The 23,076-nt window shown below is 42.1% G+C and overlaps 3 protein-coding genes across 3 annotated transcripts; 1 reads left to right on the top strand and 2 right to left on the bottom strand.

The window, feature by feature from the left end:
- Positions 2,561-4,584, bottom strand: LOC8072202 (SWI/SNF complex component SNF12 homolog). Its single transcript, XM_021454594.1, has 2 exons — positions 2,933-4,584; positions 2,561-2,834 (listed from the first exon to the last, which is right to left on the bottom strand). The coding sequence occupies exons 1-2, from the start codon at positions 4,450-4,452 to the stop codon at positions 2,756-2,758; spliced, it is 1,599 nt and encodes a 532-aa protein (XP_021310269.1). The 5' UTR covers positions 4,453-4,584; the 3' UTR covers positions 2,561-2,755.
- On the top strand, positions 14,230-15,659 carry LOC8073098 (probable carboxylesterase 18). The gene has a single exon (XM_002463229.2). The coding sequence runs from the start codon at positions 14,316-14,318 to the stop codon at positions 15,426-15,428; it is 1,113 nt and encodes a 370-aa protein (XP_002463274.1). The 5' UTR covers positions 14,230-14,315; the 3' UTR covers positions 15,429-15,659.
- LOC8073097 (proteasome subunit alpha type-3) lies at positions 16,466-21,150 on the bottom strand. Its single transcript, XM_002461069.2, has 11 exons — positions 20,986-21,150; positions 20,516-20,666; positions 20,369-20,408; positions 20,175-20,258; positions 19,833-19,906; positions 19,668-19,754; positions 19,475-19,559; positions 19,249-19,295; positions 17,680-17,745; positions 17,002-17,092; positions 16,466-16,909 (listed from the first exon to the last, which is right to left on the bottom strand). The coding sequence occupies exons 2-11, from the start codon at positions 20,617-20,619 to the stop codon at positions 16,838-16,840; spliced, it is 750 nt and encodes a 249-aa protein (XP_002461114.1). The 5' UTR covers positions 20,620-20,666; positions 20,986-21,150; the 3' UTR covers positions 16,466-16,837.

The following is a 23,076-nucleotide window of genomic DNA, read 5'->3' as shown; positions in this document are numbered from 1 at the left end:
CTATTTTGAAAAAAGTGTTTGATAAAATAGCTTCACCAACTACTTCTTGAATAGATGAGAGAGAAATGAAGGAGAGAGCTGCAATAAGCTATTTTTTCCAGCTTTATACCAACTTTGTGACAGAAAAACAAAAACAACATCACTCATAAAGCTATTTTAGAAACAAAAGAAAAAAAACAGAAGTTGTTGTAAACTGTACCAAACAAACCTTTACTGTTAAAAACATGTTTAGAATAATGTGAGAACATTTTTTGTTACACCACTGAAATAATGAATCATACATATCATCGTCCACACAATCACATAGGCTAAATCTCAGGTATCGCAGATGAAAAGTACACGTGACCACGGCAGTCGACAGGGGCGGATACACTGAGGTGCAAATTAATAATTTGCACCTTGCATCGGTTTTTATGCTTTTGATTAAGTAACTTTGCCAACTTGCATTGGTTTTTATGCTTTTGATTAAGTAACTTTGCCAACTTGCATTAGTTTTTATGCTTTTGTTGCCTGTGTTTGCGCCTTGGATGCCGACTGCATGATCCGTCTTCGGTGTGCACACCATCTAATTTTGAACGGAAGAATAGAATTTTAAGAAACCATGCATGACGATATGCAGGGCGAAGGAGGGAACATATACAATGAGCATAACAGTTGTGTGCCCGACAACATTTTGAACTTAAGAGGAACACAATTATAGTAATCAGTTAAGTAGTTGACAGCATGAAAGAGGTGACTTTTCAAGGCTATCAAATGGTTATTACGACAACAGTTCGTTTGTTTGTCTGAAAAACCATAACTGAAAGTACTCGTCGCTATTTGTTGTGAGAGAAAACACTACTGGATGACTGACAAATTCAACAGATAAACTCAAGCAACCAGGGCCTAGAGTTAATTAGCGTTTCAAGGAAATGATTATGGGGTAATTTGCTGGATTAATCTACTTCCTGGAAGTGGCTGACTTATGTATTCTAGTACTAGTGTTGTCCATAGTTCCAAGATTTGTCTCTAGTCCAAGTCAATTAGTAGAAGTCAACAGCAAGATTTCTCCTCCCAAAATTCTGGACGAGCAGCATGGAAACACAATAAAGATATTTCTTGGTGGTGTGTGCGCCAAGTGGTAATGCCAGAAATAGGTCTGTCTCCCATCAATATATCAGTGTCGCATCGCATGCTCCCATCCCCAACACCAGTTACAATTACAACACATACTTTAAAGCACTTTCAAGTTGGTCCATGTTTTGCATAGGCTGGGACTGTGGTGCAGTTGTTTGTCATTGTCTCAACAGGCTAACATAACAAGGCAGAACGACCAGTCCAGAAGAGTGTACATTCCAAATTTCCAATGTTAGTGCAAAATCAATACCATCATTAGAACTGCAATGGTTAAGTAATAGAAGTGACGCAATTGATAAAACTTCACAAGAGAGGATAATTGAAAACCAAGACTAAAAATAAGAACGGACATTTCCATTCGAATAAATCAGAGTGAACATGAAGAACATGTACTGGAGCAAATGATTAGACTAACACCAGTGGCCCACCTGAGGATTAATAAGAACAGAAGAATCATGCTGGTGAATGTAACAAGGAGTGTAAACAAGCCAAGAGCTTAAACCAGTTTGGCTTGAATTGAGAGCAAAACAACTAAATTTGCTTCTAGTCCCAAGCAGGATGGGCTAGAATTGTACTTGTGAGAAGAGCACTAACAAAATTAGAACTTGAGCTCAGACACGTCCATTTTACCATAACCATACCACCCTGCTTTTTTTTAGCCTGCTCTGTTGGATTTCATCCCTAGCCGTTGCTTGGGAATAGAACTTCCACTGTTGTTGTATTAGTACTTTAGGACGTATGTATGCATTGTCGCATTCAAACCAAAGGTTCAACATGAGCACAGAAAAGCTTATCATGCTAATGTGACTTTTCTTAACTAAGGGGAGGGTAGGCAAAGAAGACAAACTAAAACAGAAAAGCATCACCATTTTGTTTAACTGAGGTTACACCATGAAAAGAAACCTTGTAGTGGAAGATAGTAACTGTAATATAACCCAGATGACGAGGATTTTGTACCTGATTTCATCAAGGCACAGGGCCTGTTTGGCAGGTAATCAGATGTTGTTTGGCTAACACTATTGGTTTGGATCTTAGCAGGTGCATCAGTATCATCAGATATGTTGAAAAATTATTCTTCATTATCATCAGATATGTTGAAAAATTATTCTTCATCCTGCCCACTGCAGACAAAAACTAAAAAGTAATTGTAGATGTCATGCTTTGAAATGTTGCAACAGAATAGCGATTGTTTATAAACATAGTGCCTAGACCAGTTCATCATAGAACAACTACTATCTGAAAACAAAAGGTTCTTAAAGAAATTAGTAATATGGCTTATAAGATCCTGGAATAGGTAGAAAATGTCCTTGACAAAAGGCAACCACACCTCAAAGCTTCTTCCAGCTCAAGGAATCATGGAAAAGCTAGACTCCCATAATCCTGCATTCCAGTTTTTTTATAATGTGATTTAGGCTTACTATTTTCAGGGCCACACCAAGCAACATTATGGTTAAGTTCAGCACTTGGCATTATACTTCCACGATAGTTAGACAATATAGAACACAACATACAACGACTAGCCTGAACATCCTTTCACAACACTGAACAAATCTCTTTGCTAATACGTCTGAATTTTACTAGCAATACAGAACAGATAATTTGTTTCTACACCAAAACAGCACTAGAAGAAATCCACGCCTCAAGAACCACCAGCACCACCACCTGAGCCCTCATTAGCCGGTTTGCGGTTCAAGTATCTTATAACGGCGTCTTCAACCCTATTTAATTGTGGCACAAAAGTGATCTCATCAGCACATGGATCCATATCATATAATGCTGAAGTAAGAAAAAAACAATGGTCAGCTAAAGAGCATACCATGGTTGGTTATAGAAGTCAGCACGTCTTTCCTTCTCAATATTCCTATTCGCCTCGCCGGCGACCAGCTTTAAATCTTTGCTCTGGGAAGCTATCAGTGCATTGATAAACTCCACTGGGGACTGGCTGAAACCCAGGAAGAACGCTCTCCTCCTGCGGTGCTCATGGATCTTCTTGATCGAAGCAGATATCACCTCATCGCAAGCCTCAATGTCCTTGTGCTTCTCTGTGTTGGCAAGGAACGCCATCATCTCTTTCTGCAGCGGGAATGGAACATCCACCAGCACATCATAGCAAGCACTGCTATGCGCTCCATTCCCTGAAAGCTTAATCTTGTGCTCCAAGTTGATGGGTGGCGGGGCAGTCAGATGCTGAGATATCTTCTGTGACAGCATTGCAAACTTGAGCTTGTCCTCCCCAAACACCTTCTTCAATTGAGGGTCACACATGAAGAAGGAAGGATCATTTGGGTTCTGAAGCTTCTTTGCTTTAATATACTGCCAGAGGGCAGCAATCACCCGTGCACGAGTGTCCACCTCCACCCCAAGCACCTCCATAAGCGGAGGTGACAGCTTGAACTTCTCAGGGTTGTAGTTCATCTCCAGCCGGATGTTTGCAACAAACTCCTTATCCCCTTTCCTCTTTACCTCAAACCCTTCCTGCTGGGCAGCTGTTCGTGCATTCTCCCAGATGATGAGGGGATTCTCTGGGTACAGAGACGGGTCCAGTGCAATCGTCACCCTCTTGAAGAATTGAGAGAACTTGGGGTACACTGGGTTGTGCTTGGGCACAACACTGGCAGGATCCAGCTCGGCGCCGTCCTCCAGCACACGACCAATGATCTTGAGCGACCAGGTTGGCGGATCGGCATTCTTGGGTGGTGGGATGGTGCGCGGCCCCTGGTTGGCAAAGGTGTTGAAGACGTAGATGCGGAGTGTGCGCTGGAGCGAGGGCGGTGTCTTGAGCGCCTCCTGGATGTCTACCTTCTTCCGCGCGAGCGCGGCGTCCACGCGGGCCTCGAACTCGAGCAGCTGCGTGTAGAGCGCGGATTCTGGGAGCAGCGCGGCGACGCGGTCAGGGAGCTGCTTCTCGGGGAGCTTGCGCTTCTTGTTGCGCCGCGCGGCGGGGGTAAGGTCGACGCCCCCGGAGTTGGCCACGGCCGCCGCCGCAGCCGCAGCCTTGTACGCGGCAGCCGCCGAGGCTGCCGCGGCCGACGAGGTAGAACCGGGGGCCGGGGGCCGGACGGGGGGCTTCTGCGGGGGCCGCTTGGCCGAGCCTGCGGTGGCGGGCATGAGCGGAGTCTGGGGCGAGGACGAAGCGCCCATGTGGATCTGGAAGGCGGGGTTGTGGGTGGGCGGCGTGTGGAAGAGGCCCTGGAAGGGGGAGCCGGCGTGGGAGGGAGGGCGGAGGTGGGTCATGGGCGTTGCCGGTGAGCCGCCCGGTTGAGGCTGCTGCTGCGGATGCGGTGGGCGCGGCTGAGTCGGGGCGCCGGTCGGGTTGGGGTTGCCGCCGGAGGCCATGGCGGCGACGGTCTCGCCGGTAAGGGCGGCGAGATCGGATCTCGGTGGAGAAGGGATTGGGGGAGCTAGCTAGGGTTTGGAGGGGAGAGAGGTTGGCGACTGACGGCGATTCGGGGAGGATTGTGGATGGAGGAGAGATAGTTGGGCCTTCAGTGGGCCGGGCTTTTTTTAATGCTCCGGTGACGTTGAGCGGTTCAGCGGTACAAGGAAACAAAAAGTAATATAAATTTGAATATTTGTTAAATTTTGCTAATTAGAAAAATAATATAAAATTTGTATTAACTCAAAAAATATGAAGCCACTTTTATAGCATGCTCTGACTTTTTGTTTGTCCATTGCTTAAAATTCTCAGAATTTTATATAGTCTCCTAAAATTCGAAACAGGTCCAAATATGAAAATGGATGATACAAAACTTTGTAGGCCTGCGTGGACAATTCCAAATCTCTACAACTAAAAAGAGCCAAATGATATCGTCATACCCTTCTATCGGCCTGCCTCCCCCGCCGCATCCTTCCTCTCACCCATCTCGCCCAACTATTCCCCTGCCTGCAACCACCGCAAGCGCACGACTCGAAGGTCGGCCGCACGACGCTCAGGTCCTTCTATCCCGCCCGGACAACCGCAGCTCGACCTTCAGCACCCTCACCTTCTATCCCGCCCAGACAACCACAACTCGACGCACCCTCACTGGAGGTCGCCCACGATGCCGCCCACCATACCTCGCTCGCTGCGGCAGCCTGCAAGCAGCAGCAACACCCCCGCCCACCCCGGCTGCAAGCCTGTAAGAACTTGGCGAGGACTGGCGGCCGCCCTGACCTGCTCTTGCCTCGTCGGCCTCTCCTCTGCCAGGACACCACAGCTCCCTCCAGCAAGATTGACATGGAGCGGTTGTAGCCCTGCAGGAACCCATCAAGGTCAGGCAACCGACCCAACTCGCCTTATGTTACCTTATCCTTGCTCTCAATAGTTCTTCTTTTTAATTTTTTTTGGTCAATGCATTATTCTCCCCGTGTGTGCTTCTCTGGTTAGACAATATATGATAGATGATGTCCAGTTAGAAGATGAGGCATGAATTTCTGCTGAAATCTGCGACCTGTGAAAATGGAGTGCAAGATTGAGAGTTATTGACAGTTGAAGTGCTGATTAAAACTAATTTAGGTTCCTATTTTTCTCTTTTAAAACTAACTTAGTTCTAACTTGATGGAATGGGCTCATTAGTGTAGCACGAGCAATATACTATCAAGTAAATAGCACAACAGTCAACCAGGGTGCAGGACCTCAGTTTCATTCAACATGATAGCAGTAGTACTGCAGCAGGTGAACATGTCATCAGCTAATCTGCTAGCCTGTGTCTTCTTTGTTCAGTGGCACCAGATTTGTTGGCTTTGCTCACATGATCAGTGAACCTTTGTTACTTGTCAGTCATTACATCATGATTGTTTAAAATACTTGCCAAACCAAAATTTAAATTTGGAGGGATTATGTTTGTATGCTAATAGATGTCTTCAGTGTGTTGTCTAGGATACCACATATCTAGAGGACAGTTGAAGATCCATAAAGGAGGCACCGGAGTTAGACAATGAATGCTTAGAATTGAATATTTTGTTACAATTCACTTACTTTTCTTGTTTTTCCCTCTTCTATATGTAGTAATTAACTAATATAGCCCATGACAGCTTATAGGGGTTGGATCCATTCGGACATGGCAATGCGCACATTCCTAGACCTGGGCCTTGAGCTCTGGCGTGGATTGGGCATGAGTTTTGAATCTCTAGATTCAGCAACATCGTTTGTCCCCAGCACTGGTGTTTCTTCAATATTGGTGGTGGTAATACTCATGCTTGAACAAACTAACACACCAGACAATATTTAGTTTTTGTAGAGACTGTATGTCAGCTTAAGCTCTGAATTTGTTTTCTATTTACATGCACTTTTTTCGTGTTCAGTATTTCAAGCATCCGTTCATGCAAATAACTGTAACTTGATTCAGTTCATCTGCCTGCTATTAATTTCAGCAGTGAATGTTGTCAGATTTTGTGCTTGTTTCAGACCAGTGCATAAGAGGGCTTGATGGCAATACTGGTGAATAAATGAGATTGATCCATGGCATGTTTATTTTGTAGGTGTTCGTATACCTGATCCTAGAAGCATGTGCAGCAACAGTGGATCTGTTGTACCTTGCCTACAAGATGAGAAGGAGGTGATATGGAGCGAGGCATTTGGCGTTCTGGGGAGCTTCTGCCTTTAGGCATGCACCTGTGTCACCGTCACCTTTGGAACCATGCTCTGCTTCATCCAACTCTCCCTCATCTCCTACCGCCTACGAGGCACCCCTGTCATTGGAACTCAGCAAAATGGGTATTGAGATATTTTTTGTAGCATAAAATCTATCTGTATTCACTTAGATAATGTTCGCTCAGAAAGTCATGTCTGAATATATTGTTCCCTGTTTTATTGTGAGAGAAAAATAATGCTAAATGGCTGGCAGATTCGGCACTATATGGCAACTATAATCCATATTTCAATAAAATGAGCGGCTCAATAGTAAATGGCTGGCAGATTCGGTACTATATGGCAACTATAATCCATGTTTCAAAAAAATGAGCTGCTCAACCCATGTTATTATATTTTTTTAGCATTCCAACTATAATCAATTTAGCTCTCATCTTTGATGCACTATCAGGCAAATAGTAGTGGTTATGGGTGGCCAATAGTTGGGTCCTGTTTTGTTTTTATGGGTTGTTTTTCTTGACTTTGATTTCTTGATTGTTGGTGTCGACGGTTAAATTTTATAACTGCAGTAGTGTTTATTTGGTTTGGCATTTAACCCTATACAACTTCATTAAGGCCTTGTTTAGTTCGCAAATTTTTTTGTTTTTTTGGTATTGTAGCATTTCGTTTTTATTTGACAAACATTGTCCAATCATGGAGTAACTAGGCTCAAAAGATTCATCTCACAAATTACAGATAAACTGTGCAGTTAGTTTTTATTTTCGTATATATTTAATGCTTCATGCATGCGACCAAAGATTCGATGTGACGGAGAATCTTGAAAATTTTTGCGAACTAAACAAGGCCTTAAAAAAAACTTACACAACTTCACTTTAGCATTAGAATGTAGTGGATAAATATGCAAAATCTTCGGTGGGTTGTGTTTATTCATATTATTTTCATTGAATTTCCTATGATTTTTTGTGTCATCATTTATATTCTTTTGAGATCTTGGTCTCCAAAATTTTTTCTGGCTGAGGATTTATTACCCTAAGTTCCAGTACCCGCAAGCTGTCGCTTGGTTGGTGAGAAAATAAATTGTCAGTCCTATGTGGATATACGTTATGAAATTCTATGCATACCCGTAGCAACGCACGGGCATTTGACTAATAAAACATATAATTCAAACTCTGATTACAGTTTAGCAGACAGTTTAGCAGCATGTATCATGTGGTTTAGTTTTGTAGCAGCACTATCTCCTTCGGCGGACATCACAACGATGACTTCGTGTGAAAACTCATTTAACCATCAACGGCAACTAGCATGCGACTTCTTAGATTTTCCGGCTTGTTTAGTTCAAAAAAAATTTGCAAAATTTTTTAGATTTCCCATCACAACGAATCTTTAAACGTATGCATTAAGTATTAAATATAAACGAAAATAAAAACTAATTACACAGTTTGGTCGAAATTGACGAGACAAATCTTTTAAGCCTAGTTAGTCCATGATTGGACAACATTTGTCAAATACAAACGAATTTGATACTATTCACATTTTGCAAAATATTTTGCAAGTAAACAAGGCATAGTACTATTCACATTTTGCAAAATATTTTACAAGTAAATAATGCCTAAGTCGTTACGCGGACACATGATCAAGCAAAAAGGCAGCTTGAATGGGCTCGGATGTCATACTTTATGCATTTGCTAAAATTATTCTCTAGAATGGTGCCTAGCCCACAAAAATAAAGAGCATAAATTTTATTCAATATTAAGTTAGATTTTAGAATTTTTAAATGCATTTTTTTCTTAAGATATTTGCCTATTTGGATAATTTTTTTTGAAAAAATATTTCTACAGTTATTTAGGAGCATGATTTATTTGAAATTGTGAAACTAATTTCATATTTTTGCATGTTAAAACAATTTTTCATTTGAATTTGCTAATAGTAATTCAGATTTTAGTATTTTTTAATGCATATTTATTGTAGAAAAATATTTTAATAGTTTTTTGGGAAAAAATATTTCTATAGTTTTTTCTAAACTCTATTTGGTCTTGCTGAACTATCATGAAAGTTCAATTTATGTCTCTTGTGATTGATTTGGCTTTACGTAAGATGGTTGACGTCACGTGAGCCAAAACCATTGGAAGAGATAAATTGGTCGATTTCAAGAGATGGAATGCTCTAAAAAACTGATTTTCTAACCGAAGAAGTTAAGTCACACTCATGCAATAGTTGAAGGAGGTCATAGCCTTTTGTGCGGTAGAACAGTAAATATCCCTAGATACACCAAAAGTTGGCGTGACTATTTTGTGTTGATCGTGCATTACGCATCCGTGTCAATATCCCTAGATAGCATCCTAGTGTCTCTCTTGTGGAAAAAAAAGCTACTCCCTAAACGTATTCCTCGAATACTTTGCCCATCATCTCTTTTTATTCCATACAAATACCTAAGCTATACCTCTTTAAAGCCTTTCTGGTGTAAACTATGAGAGCCTTACCACGGTTCATGTCTTGTACTGCTATAGCTATTCCGTGCATATCTAAACTATCCATCTCGTGACTACAGTCATTTTTATGCTAAATTATTTCTCTTTCACTTTAGTATTGAATTTTGGGTCTACATTAATTTCTAAAGCTTTAATATTTCTTTATCTATTTGTTGATCTTATTGAACCATCAGTCCATAAAAAAAGAGTCAGCTGATTGTCACAGGATAAATCTCTACTGAGTAAAGTAATGTCCATCCGTGAAAACACAAAAAAAATGATATTGCATCGACTGACAAGGGTTAGTGACTCATCTTGTTCATCCGTTTGGCTGATAAGCCATGGCAAAAAGTATTATTGGCTGATTTGTTGTGAGAGAAAAACACTGCTGATTCGTCGCTTGAGCTTATCTATTGAATCTATGAGCTATTCAACAGTGTTTTTCTCTCACAACAAATCAGCAAACAGTTCTTTCAGTCATGGCTTATCGACTGACGGTCCCTCAGCAATTTGGGGGCTTCAATTTGCAATTGGTGTAGTGAATCTAAAGGTCAACTACCGGAAGAAAAAAATGGCCACAACCAAAAATAATTGATAGGCTCTTCGCTTGGCTGATAAGTCATAGCTGAAAATACTTTTCGCTGATTTGTTGTGAGAGAAAAAAATTGTTGAATGGTTGACACAAGATGGCTTGATATAGTGTGATGAAATTTGTTTAAAATGGGACACTCCGAGGAAGACCGAAAGGAATCCCCTCTTAAAAACTACTCCACACAGCTAGCTTTCACTTGGTAACTAAGGCCTTGTTTAGTTCATCGGCAAAATTAAAAAAAAAATCAAGATTTCTCATCATATCGAATCTTACGGCATATGTATGGAGTATTAAATTAGATAAAAAATTAACTAATTATATATTGTAATTTACGAGACAAATTTTTTAAGTACATAGTTGAATAATAATTGTTAAATACAAACAAAAGTGCTAAAAGTAGCCAAAGCCAAAATTTTTTGTGAACTAAACAAGGCCTAAGCAGCTTCCAAATTCTGTCACATGCCAAGCTCAAACGTAGTTGCATCAAAGGAATCAGACAGCCCAGTGCCCGTCTTGAAGATCACCTTGTAGGAGATGGTTCGTTAACGTACACCTCCACGACGCTAGCTGAGCCAGCTGATCATCAGCTATAGCTCCTTGGTCTCACTCCCGCGATAGATCTCCTTTTTTGACGAAAACCCATCAAGTTTATTAATTGCAGCAAACCGCTGCTATAGAGGAGATGAACTCCCCTGGTATAGAATTTACAATTTAGCGCCTCCTTCAGAGGATAATTGATTACATGGTTTGCATTCTTACAAACTATCCTTTCATTTGCCGAAGAACATAGTACCCTTTATAAACCTTGAGCTGCTAAGATTTGAGTTCTCTGACATTATTCTCTCCGCATATTTTTAGGACTTTCCATTTGCAACCATATGAATAGCGCATTGACAAAGCTTTGAGCAGACGATTTAATGCTCCAATGAGGTAGCATATCATAATTTTGTTCCTTGTAGTAATTCACTAAGAGCTGGTTGTCCGTGATGAAAGATACCTCTTTGATTCCTAGAAGAGCATTGATGGCCATGGCTGAAGCTTCAGTCTATAAAACTGAGTTTACTTGAACACTTGTCTTGATAAGACATTTGAGTTGTCTACTGAAGTCTAGGAGAAAAATTCTTAGTCTAGCAGGTCTTGCGTCATTGGAGATGTTGTCGTGCCGTAGAGAAGCATCAGTATACCACCTTAGACTTGTAATCAAACACGGTAAAGTGCAAGTAGAGCTAACAGGTTGGGGCGGCTGTGAAGGTAGGGGTCCTGTTCACTACATTCTTTGTATATGTAGCAGGTTTTTCTTCAACTTCAGAAGCTTTGATGTCCGCCTCCCCACTTCATGATGTACCTGCAAAACCCTCCATTTCTTTTTTTGAAATCGGAGATCATTTCTGGGTTTCCATAAATACCAAAGCGTGATCATGATTCTGTGAAAATAGGAATCAGTAGTATTTGTATTGATAATGGCAGCTAAAATGTCTTGTATCCCATCCTGCTCAAAAGGCAAAAGGGATGTGCGTAAAGGAGTTTTAGAAGAAAACCAGACAACTCTTGCAAAGTGGCAATGGAAAAACAAGTGAGCATCATTTTCAATAGTGTCACAATTTTTATTTATTCTTGTGGGGAGATTTCCTGCATGAGCACCTGTAGAGCAATAGCCCTTCTAATGATTCTCTAAACAAAAGTCTTAATATTAGGAGGCAGTAGTTTGTGTTTCCAAGCTCTTTTTAATTTGAAATGGCCATAGCTTGATCCATGATTGCTCTGGAGCCTTGGATGAGAGGCTGAACCTGCATTTGAGAGTTAAGAAAATTGAAAGCTTGTTTGGGTGTGCATACTCCCTTTGTAGCTGGTTTCCAAGTCATAATGTGTGGATCGAGGGAGTGGACTATTTGAGTAGAGAAGATTTTGGTAGTAGCATGATTATAAAAAATTTGGGAGATTAAGTTGAAATCCCAATGATGAGTGTTGTTGTCTTATAGATCAGAGATAATATTAGGCCAATTTGAAACTATTACTCGTAGTTTTATGTGGTCATGGATTTGATGCCAAATAGGACACCAAGGAGTGGACCATATGCTGGATTGACCATCGTGAATTTAGATAATGTAGTTGTCCACAATGATCTTTTTGACTTAGAGAATAGATGACCAAAAGGCAGATTTGGTTGGAGTGTTGTATGCCAGCCAGAAACTTATGTTAGAGAAATACTTAGCTTTAAGAATGTTTGTGACAAAGGGATTTTTAACTGTGGCTATGTTCCATGCTGCATGTACAATGAGACTCCTATTGATAGTGAGAAGATATCTTATGCCTAAACCACCCTCCTTCTTTGGCCAGCAAATATCTGTCCAAGACCTGAAAGAAAAGAGGTAGTAGAGTTGTCCTCCTTTACTCTAGCCCACCAAGAATTGCTGATGATCGAAGGTAATTTTAGAGATGAAAGTTTTAGATAAAAGTATGGTGGACATGTAATAGATTTGAATCGAAGCAAGGATAGAGTTAATGTAAACAAGACGACTAGCATGGTTGAACTTGTGAGCTTTGATTGTGGTCAGCTTTGCTTTGAATTTCTAGAAAATGAAATTATAAGCTTTGGTTTTGTCATTGTGGTTGAAAATGAGGGGATGGCCCAAACTAATAAATAGAGTTTAGGGCCATATCAGGAACCGAAAAGATTAATTTGACCAACTCTTTACATTGAGCATCAACACATTTACTAAAAGTGATGGAGGATTTAGAGAATTTGGGTATTTGTCCTGAGGCTGCATAGAAAGATTGAAGGATAGAGTTGATCGTCTAGGTGGCTTCATCTTGAGTAGCTTGTCCACAAATAATTAGATTATCTGCAAAAAGAAGAGCATGTATATAGGGGTTGTTCAGTCCCAAAGTGGTACCTTTAATATTGTGATTAGTGGAGTGTCGTTGCAAGCAAATTGAGAACTAATTAATGGTGATAATAAACAAGTAAGGAGAGAGAGGGCAACATTGGCTTATACCTCTTTGTGGATAGAACACCAGGCCAGGTTCACCATTTATCAGGGCAGAGAGATTAATAGTGGAAATGCACTTGTAAATTAGATTTGTAAAATGATCACTAAAATCCTATCTTTTCAAAGCATTTACAATAAAAGTTTCATTCAATCATGTCAAAAGCTTTAGCTAGATCCAGTTTAAGATTGAAACTATGAATAATTTATTGTGAAATGGTGATATTAGAGGCAATGTGTCTACCCTGAACAAAAGCAGGATGATAAGGTAAGTGATGTTTCATTCTGTCAAAATGAGATTTTGTAATAATCTTGTAAATAACATTTCATAGGCTTATAGGTCTATAATCTTTTGGAGCAACAGGGGCATTCATTTTAGGGATCAAAGTAATGTAAGTTTTATTGATCTCAGAAGGGATGGCAGCATTTTGATAAAATCAACCGTCAAATTAAGAGCATCCTTACCAACCCACCTCTGTTGTCTTGAGGAACCCCGCATTCAGACCATCAGGCCCTGGAGCGGCATTACTTCTCATGTTTTTGACGATATTGTGCAGTTCCAGCATATCAAGGATGGATTTAGTATATTCATCCTTACTTATAGTATCTGATATCTCCAATTCTTGTCTCTATTCTTGCATTGTGTGCTTTGTAGAAATGTTTGTATTGGGCCTGAAAATGGACTTAAATAAAATAGTTGTTAGCTGTTTGGGTAAGCTATTCATGGGTTGTGGAGAAAGTGCCATCAAGCTTTTAAAAATGAGTAATGGTATTTCTTCTAGCTCTCTTAATAATGGCCTGATGGAAAAAAAGCTTGTATTCCTGTCTCCCTTTATGTACCAGTTTTTTGTTTTTTCTTTGTGTTTTTGTAGCGTTGCTTGTGATAGGCTTCCTCCTTGGCTAATATGATTTGGTACTGGTATTGCAGCCTTTGCAGCAGGTGTTTTTGGAGGCTAATATCTCCTTGACCAGCTTGTCTTTCGTTAGCGAGCGGTTGTTGTTATCGGTGATTCGGTGCCCATGCCGACGACGCTACGCTACAGGATTCTCGTTAGCGGTTGTTTGTTTTTTAGCGGTTGTTAGCGGTTGTTTGTTGTTGGTTGCAGCTGCGCTAGTACTGCACTGCACTATCGACCTCTGCGTGCCGAGGCCGTGTACATGCATGTCGGGCATGCGCTAGAATCCTCCTCCTCTGTCGCATTGCCGCATTGGCATGGCAATTATGGCCTTGTTTAGTTCACCCTAAAAACCAAAAAGTTTTCAAGATTCCCCGTCACATCGAATCTTGTGGCACATGCATGAAACATTAAATATAGATAAAAACAAAAACAGTTTAGCTGTAAATCACGAGATGAATCTTTTGATTCTAGTTAGTCCATGATTGGATAATATTTGTCACAAACAAACGAAAGTGCTACAGTACCGAAAACTTTTCACTTTTCGGAACTAAACAAGGCCTATATATTGCGGCTCCTCTCCTCTTGTGCAGTTGTATTTATACCCGCCCCCCGGCCCCCGGCCGGGCAGGGCAGACACGTACTCCACATCCCTAATAATATAATAAGCAAATTAGGCAAGAAGAAATGGCGGCCAGCAGCAGCTCCAACACCCCCCTGCGCCGGCGCCGCACCCGCACGCCGTCCCTGCCATGGACGGTGCGCATCCAGGCAGCCGCCCTCGAGGTGGCACACCGCCTGGACGGTAGTATCCGGCGCCCCCTGTTCTGGCTCGGCGACCTCAAGGTCAAGGTGGGCGCCAGCCACGCCCAGCCCCGGTCGGATGTACTACTCGTCCGATCCGCTGACATCACCATTGACGCCTCCCGCGGCCTTTGGGCGCGCGTGTTCTGCCCCTCGGCGGCGGTGATCGCTGACGCTGACGATGACGCCGCCCCGCTCCCCATCTTTGTCTACTTCCACGGCGTGCTCTTCTCCGCGTCGTCCCGCCCCTACGACGCCTTCTGCCGCCGTCTCTGTCGTGAGCTCCGGGCCGTCGTCGTGTCCGTCAACTACCGCCTCGCCCCCGAGCATCGTTTCCCGGCAGCCTACGACGATGGCGTCGCCGCACTCCGCTACCTCGACGAGACCACCCCGATCCCACTGCCGCTGCCGCCCGACCTCCTCCACGGCGCCGTCGACCTCTCTAGCTGCTTCCTCGTTGGCGACAGCTCGGGGGCCAACATGGTTCACCACGTCGCCCAGCGTTGGGCGTCGTCCATGTCGTCGGCGACGACGGCGACGTCGACGTTACCACCACCACCTCCCCTGCGCCTCCGCCTGGCCGGCGCCGTCCTCATACAGCCCTTCTTCGGCGGGGAGGAGCGCACCGAGGCCGAGCTGGCCTTCGACAAGGCCTGCCGCATACTGTCGGTGGCTCGAGCGGATCACTACTGGAGGGAGTTCTTGCCTGAGGGAGCCACTCGAGACCACCCGGCGGCGCGCGTCTGCGGGGAGGGCGTTGAGCTGGCGGACACGTTCCCGCCGGCGATGGTGGTGAGCGGCGGCTTCGACCTGCTCAAGGACTGGCACGCCAGGTACGTGGAGACGTTGCGTGCCAAGGGCAAGCTGGTCAGGGTGGTCGAATACCCGGACGCCGTCCATGGCTTCTACGCGTTCCCGGAGCTCGCTGATTCCGGCAAGCTCGTCGAGGACATGAAGTTGTTCGTCCACGATCATATGTCTGGTGGTTTTGACTAGACTAGCTACATGCATGTTACATGTGCATGGTCCCCGTACCGTACGTGTTTATTTGGACGACTACATGCATGTAGATAGATAGATTACGTGGAGTCCAGTGCACAGTTCATGCACTACCAGTAACGTTCGCCATTGTTGTTGTCACTTCCTCGTACTGTGCACGCACTGCTCGAAATAAAACCACCCGTCGCTATACAAATTAAATAAAAAAGTCATCCTGTTATATTTTCATATTGGCCCACTAAATTTTATTGTCAGTCATATCGAATGTTTGAATATATATATATAAAATACTAAATATAAACTATTTACGAAACTAAAAATATAATGAGAGTAATTTGTGAGATGAATCTTTTAAACCTAATTAATCTATGATTAAATAATAATTTTTAAATAAAACAAAAATGCTACAATACCTATTAAACACCCCCTTATTTGAGCTTGGAAATGTAAGGAAAAGGTTGTCTAGCTGCCGACTAAAAGCTGGGTTTAATTATTTTGTCGTTCTTGCATTTCATGCTTTCACGTCTGTTAACCATATGGCACAAACAGAAAGAGTACCAAACACTTGCATCAAGTCAAGGAACAGCTCTTTATCTGAAAAGAAAGCCAAGGAACAGCTCTTTATCTGATTTACTTGTGTGGCCTTTACAAAAATACTTCTTCCTTGTATGGTTTTTTTTTTTAAAACTTCTTTCTATGGCCCTCAAACAAATTTTTATTTCTTTCATGACCTTCCATCTGTTCAGTATTTAACGGTGTTAAGTGGAGAGAAAAAAGACTATAATACCCCTAGTATGAATTTTTTTCCACAAAGTTCGATTTGTTTCTTGTATAAATGAAACTTTTTAGTATATATTATACTGCTGTTTAAATATTTATTGTGGTCCAAATATGTACTATTATAATGTCTAAATTGTCAATTTATTTGTTTACTATTATTCAAAATATACAAGAAACAAACAAAAGTTTGCGAAAGAAAATTTGACGCTAGAGGCATTATAGTCTTTTTACCCTCCACTTAACACCGGAGGCCATAGAAGGAATAAAATTTCCAATGAAATTTCCTTTGAGGGCCACAGGAGGAAGTTCAAAAAAAAACCATACAATAGGCATTTTTTTTTTAGGGCCATACATGTAAATCTCTCACAGCTAAAAGTCTAGAGCACGATTCCGAAACACACACAATCCAGTACTTCAGTCTGCGTAACCGGTACAGCAGAAGCCAAAAGTCTGAACACGCCAAGAGTTCACCAGAATGTAAACACCACAGCTCTGATATCAGTCAATAGACTTCCATGATCGGAGTTTTACATGGCATGGATCAAAATATATGTGACAAATTGGCCATGTCCAGTGGGTCACTCCAAAGGGATCAGCAGCGAAGTTTGGGCAAATCATCGTGTTTCTTAGTCGGCATCCATCTCCTCAAGAGCTGCCTGAGCAGCAGCTTTGGCCTGCTCCAACAGTTCATTTGGGACCTGTATGACAAGTAGGCAAAAAAAAGGTTCAGCTTCAAATTCAAATAAAAAACCATAGAGACCACCCATTCTTCATGTGAATATCCCAGTACCTTCTGATGCTGGCGGTTTGATTCATCACAGATCCAGCTCAACTCCAACTCAAAAGCTTTGTCCTTCGCTTCATCATGCACTCCATAAATTCTGCGTTTGGTCACATTTTGTCAGAATTTAAAACACTCACAACTCTAACTTAGATCATCTGACATAAGATCTAAACTATCATGTGCCCATACTCTTAACAAAAGTTTTAAGACTGCTTATGCCAATAGTTTGCAGTGTTATCAAATCTGCAATGCAATTATGATATTTCTAAGCAGTTTTCTACTCCCTCCATTCCAAATTATAAGACATTTTGGCTTTTATAGATACATTGCTTTTACTATGTATCTAGACATAGCATATAATCTAAGTGCATAGTAAAAGATATGTATCTAGGAAAGCCAAACATCTCATTATTTGAAATGGAGGGAGTACTGATAACACTCCTACCAGCAAACTTTTGCTGTAAAACTGGGTGCACCCATCGCCAGGCTTTGAATAAATATGAACAGATTTCTTAAATGGCATTGAACAATGTGGAACAGTGATTGAAGCCAATTAATCTACATCAAAATGAATGCCAGCAACACCATAGACAATGATAACATTCATTCAGGGAAAAAGAAAAACTAAAAAGATTCATTAAGATGCAAAGTTGTACTATCATGAGAAAAGTAGCTTAGGCATACATCTTTGCAACTTCAACAATGCCTTCCCGGCAGGTAAGCTCTGAAAGTTTCAATTTTTCTATCTCACTGCATGACAACATTCAAAAAGTTGGGTTCAGAATCATTTTGAGGTCCATCCATATAATAAGATTAAAGAAGCTCACACTTCACACAGAACCAAGAAAATCCAGAGAATTTAACAGTAATTGCAGAAGTATTCTTGTTAACAAGATCACGTAACACAAAAGCTAAAGCCAATAGTTACCTCCATCAGATTATTTTAGAAGTCAATATTTCATTGGGAATAAAGAGGATACACATAAAAACTGAGAGCGTGTAAAATGTGACCTCAATTATAGAAATGAATAAATGAACTTTGCCTAAGTTTTAATGGTTAACTCTAATCAATGAATATAAAAAGGAAGCATATGCACAAAGATTATGTAACAATGCACAATGGTATGGTCACTATTCGGTACAACATGCTAACATTAGCATGAAAAGTTTTAACTTCCAGTGAAAGAATATATTAGCTATCAAATAATTCATACTATTGAACGATTTGATATTTGGAGGGTACTAACTTCTCTTTTGCTCTCCTTCTCAGCAAGCTACTCCCTCTAGACACAAATACATGACGTTTTTAGATTGTCCTAGTCTAAACTTTGGTTGCATATTACTTTTTATGTAGAGTTTGGGTATTTGAAAATTGTTCATAGTTACGCTAGGCGCTCGCCTAGGCGCGACTAGGCACGACTAGTCGCGAATCGGAGGCTCCCCGCCTCGCCTATGGGGGTAGGCGGAACCTAGGCGGCGGCGGCGGCGGTGGGGGTGGACAGCATCCGGCGGAGCTTCGGACGTGCGCAGACGGCGGCGAGCGCGGCGGGCGCGGGCGCGGGCGCGAGGAGGAGACAGTCGCCGGCGGGGAGGAGCAGCGCGGGCGACGGCGTGCGCAGAGAGAGGGAGCAGCGGGAGAGGGCGGCGGCGGCGGAGTCGCTCGCGTCGCGAGTCGCGAGTCACGGGGGCGACGCGATGCGGGAGAAAGGAGTCACGAGGGCGACGGGAGACACGAGGGAGACAGGGAGTCACGCGTGCGGGAGCTAAAGTGGGCTGTTAAATGGGCCTTATATTCCTTCTCCCTTCCATTACTACTACTTATCTATTGTTTTTTCTTTTCTTTTAAGTATTTATACATGTATTAATCACCGCCTAGCAAAACGCCTAGAAACGCCTAGGCGCGATTACTCCCGACTAGGCGCTAGGCGGAGGGTCAGCGCCTAGATTCCGCCTAGCGCCTAGCTGAACTATGGGTATACATAGATTTATCTTGAAATGTAGTTTCATAAAAGTATACTCATGCTATGTTCTTTAGCTATTTTTGAACAAAAAGTGCTAGTGCTAGTCAAAGGTGTGTTTTGGTATTCGAAGACCATGTCAACATCACTTATTTGTGATCGGAAGGAATAGGTTGTAACAATACGCGCTTTTACAATAAGGCAATGAATGTTTATTTGATCATGTTTTATGCATTGGCAATAGAAGAACAAGAAACAAAGAGAACATTAAGAACGAAATAAATTGTAAACTTACGTCTTTGCAGCCTGTCTTCCCTTCCCCAATGCAGCACCGAAGTATTTCTGTTCAAGTTTGTAAAGTCAATAAACATTATGTATTTCAAATTAACAAGACTCCTCAAGCATAATGCTACTTAAAAACGTTGCCATCCACACTGAAAATGAGCGCGTGACTGATGGAAGACATAATTCATATAAAAACTAACACGTTGATACAACTATGTAATACAGTAGCAACTTACATAGGAAACTCCCGAGGGTTCTATCATGTAGAGCTGTGGCCCATCTCTATCATAACCTCCAAGAATAACACCGCAACCAAAAGGCCTGGTACAAGAGAAGCCAAGTTAGGGGTTGACTACAGTAGCCAAACTATGTTTGATGAGTACAGTTATGCCTCCAGTAATTATGGACCACTACTGTTGAATATACTACCTGAGCCACCAGTACAGTGTGCAAAGGTGAACATAACTTGCCACACGATCTGCCAATTCCTTCACAGAAATGGCTTCTCCATAGACCCTGGTCCATTAAAATTTTAGAACATAATAATCATATAAAAGATCTCACATCGCATGGTCTAAAAGACTAGGTGCTTACTTTTCATAACTGGCAGCTTCTAATTTGGTCCTTGAAACAATTTGCCTGCCATCTGCTGCTAAACCAGCAACAGCCTGCAAATGACAATAAAAGTTATTTGTGAAATAAAAAACGATTCATAAAAAATGGCTGATGGAACAGCATATTTACTAATTTACATCAACAATTGATTATTTAGGAAAACAGGTAATAGAACATGCTTTTACTATCTTGCTACTATATTCAACCGTACAGGTTAGAAGACCAAAGCAGAATTTTAATCATGCTCCTCCATTTATTCATCAATGGCATGAATTTGCATCAAAACCACTATAAATTTCGAGCCATTTGTAAAGGCATTACCAAGCCAGAGTGTCGGTGCACTGAATGGATCCTCCGGTTTGACCCTTCCAGCATCATCTTTGAGGCTACCAGCTTCTCGACACCCTAAAGGACCAACAACCAAATCAGGATCCAATGCAGTCAAGACTTGGGCAACTCAAACAACTTTTAGCACTGAATAGAAGGGGGAAAAATTTAAGGAAGCCAAATCTTACCAGGACAATGCCATCTTTGCACTTGATCCCAACAACAGTCCTATTCACAAATACCATGGCGTCACCAATAAGATTACATGGAACAGAGAAAAGGGAATAATAAGTGAAGCAAAACAGAATAGGAAGTGGGAGGCAGTGGAATCTAACCCGCTGTTGTCCACGGCCTTGGTGGCATACTCGACCTGGAAGACACGACCATCAGGGGAGAAGGTGGTGACTGACAGATCGTAGCCTGTGCCTATGCTGCTCATTGTCAAGTTTTTTCTTCACCTCTACGCGGCTTGTGTGTAGATCAGTCCTGAAAACAAAATACCAAAACCCCAGTTAGATAATCCACACAAAATTCATCAGTACATACATACATAAACAAGTATTACCATCACACAACACCAAAAACAAAAATAAAAAATATATATAAACACCACAGAACAGGGGTGGGCGGTCCCAGGGCGGATCCAGTAAAGGGACATGGATGTACACATTTACACCCAATAATTTTTGCAAAAACTTCGAAGTTAGGAGGATTGTCAAATAGCTAAATAGCTTTAGGTTAGGGTTTCGGTGCTCAGCTTCCCACAGCATAAGGGAAGGGAAGAGAAGAGAAGGGGTGGGAGTACCTGGTGGGTGTTCGTCGCCGGCGAAGAGACCAAGAAAAGCCTCAGCACCTGGCCTAGGGCGGCGGCGGCCCAACAGTCATCTGCGAGCGAGAGGGTATAGAGAGAGAGAGAGAGGAGGAGCGAAGGATGCAGCGGACGGACGGGGAAGCAGGTTATGTATCGACGGCGGAAAAAAAAGGGTAAAACGCACGGGCTTCTTGTGGGCCGTTTTTTCAGTCTTCGAAAATTGTGTTTTTTTTATTTTTTTTTCTCTCTCTCTCTGTTTTAATTTTTTGGGTTTTCTTGATTTAAGCTATTACAATTCTTCAAAGTTGGACAACTATCATATCATTACAATTCGGGTATTTCTGAAACATGCCATTACAAATGAATAAAGTCTGTCAGTTGGTTTCAAAAAAAATAAAATAAAAAATGGGTCTCTCTGTTGGTTGCCATTTTCTACGTATCTGAGGTGGTTGGGCCCACTGTCAGGACAGGATATGCATGCATGACTGGCATTTCTCCAACTTCAAAGAGTAAATAGCTTAGATATCTCTATCTATAATTGACCCAACAAAATTACGCTTGGTCCACCAAAGAAAACGTCCCCCGCTGAGGGCCTCAATCATTGTGTATCCAGAAAAACGCACATAAAATTTTGTCTTCATCAAAATCAATGGCTCAAAACTAACCAGGACCAAATCCAACGACGGTAGATAAAAGTTTGAAGCCTGCATCAAACTCTTACCCCCTCCACACTTCCACCCACACCCGTGCGCTTCCACCGGTCAGGGTTCGAATACCCACGATCACGGAAAAAAGATACTACGGAGATGTGAACAATTATCCGCAGCCGGCCTTCTTTCCTGTCGCCTCTTCCACGATCCCGCCGCCGGCCATCTTCTCCCAAATCAAGACCAGAGCGGCGGTCGCCTCCACCTGACCAACGCTTTCTACGACATGCCGGCAATGGAACTCTTGTTGTTTCTCCGCCGGATGTGGTGACACCATCGTGCTGCTCCACCAGGTAACAGGACCGTTCCTCTGTTCTTCGTCGAAACCTGGACCGCGGGGATCGAGGACCAACCTACGTTTCCAAATACTGTATGTATGCTACAAGAGAACAATTGCTCTGCGCTGATCCCGTTGACATCTGGGTGACTCATGAGTCTAGACAGCATGCGGCCAGTGATTATCTTTATTTACTAAATAATCCATTCTGTAGCCGAGATTGGTTTAAAATTTTAAGATATCTACGTTTCTTTCCTTTCTAATTAAGCCCATATAGATTTATATATAGAGAACAAATTAATAGTTTGAACTAATCATCAGCAAATAGTTTACCAGTATATGTGCCGTCTCCTATTACAAGAGTATCATTGAAGACCAAATGGTATCGTGAGTTTTTTTTTAAAAAAAATAAGAAGCACCTGTTGCACGCATCCTTTTATTTACCTGAATTACTGAACAATCTAATCGTACTGTTTAGTTTATTAGGCCTTATTTAGTTCGTGAAAACTTTTGGCTTTAGCTATGGTAGCAATTAGTTTTTGTTTTCGTCTATATTTAATGCTTTATGTATGCGTTCAAAGATTCGATATGATAAGGAATCTTGAAAAATTTTTATAACTAAACCAAGCCTGATGGACAGTGTTTTTCTCTGTGCGCCTGCTGCCATCTGCCGCATCTGCTGGCGTCTCTGCCAAGCGCGCCTTCCTAGACCCTGCACACCGCCCCGCATTGTCAAGGCTAGCGACGACATGCTTCTGTCCTTCATCGGTATCACAACACGGATGTTGAACTCCCGGTGGCCAGTGTCATAGTGGCGGTAGGGACAAAGTGGATCTTGGTTGCAGATTCGGGTACTCGAGAATGACATATTTCATTTTGTGTTTTATATGTTTTCAAATCCCATTTTTTAATGGTTTACAGCCATTCTGAATTTTTGACGACGGGGCAACTCTTGAGTTCTGTAGCTTATCCATATGATCTGCATCGTCCATCCATATGGTTGATTTTGGGGGTTTGTGTTGCTGATAAGTCTATCGCACAACGAATCATTACTGCTATATATATTTTCAATTTCTTAATGGCGATTCACCAGGTTCCTTC

This window comes from Sorghum bicolor, chromosome 2 (assembly GCF_000003195.3).
Source record: "Sorghum bicolor cultivar BTx623 chromosome 2, Sorghum_bicolor_NCBIv3, whole genome shotgun sequence".
NCBI classification, from domain to species: domain Eukaryota; kingdom Viridiplantae; phylum Streptophyta; class Magnoliopsida; order Poales; family Poaceae; genus Sorghum; species Sorghum bicolor.
This window is presented reverse-complemented; position numbering and strand designations above follow the sequence as displayed.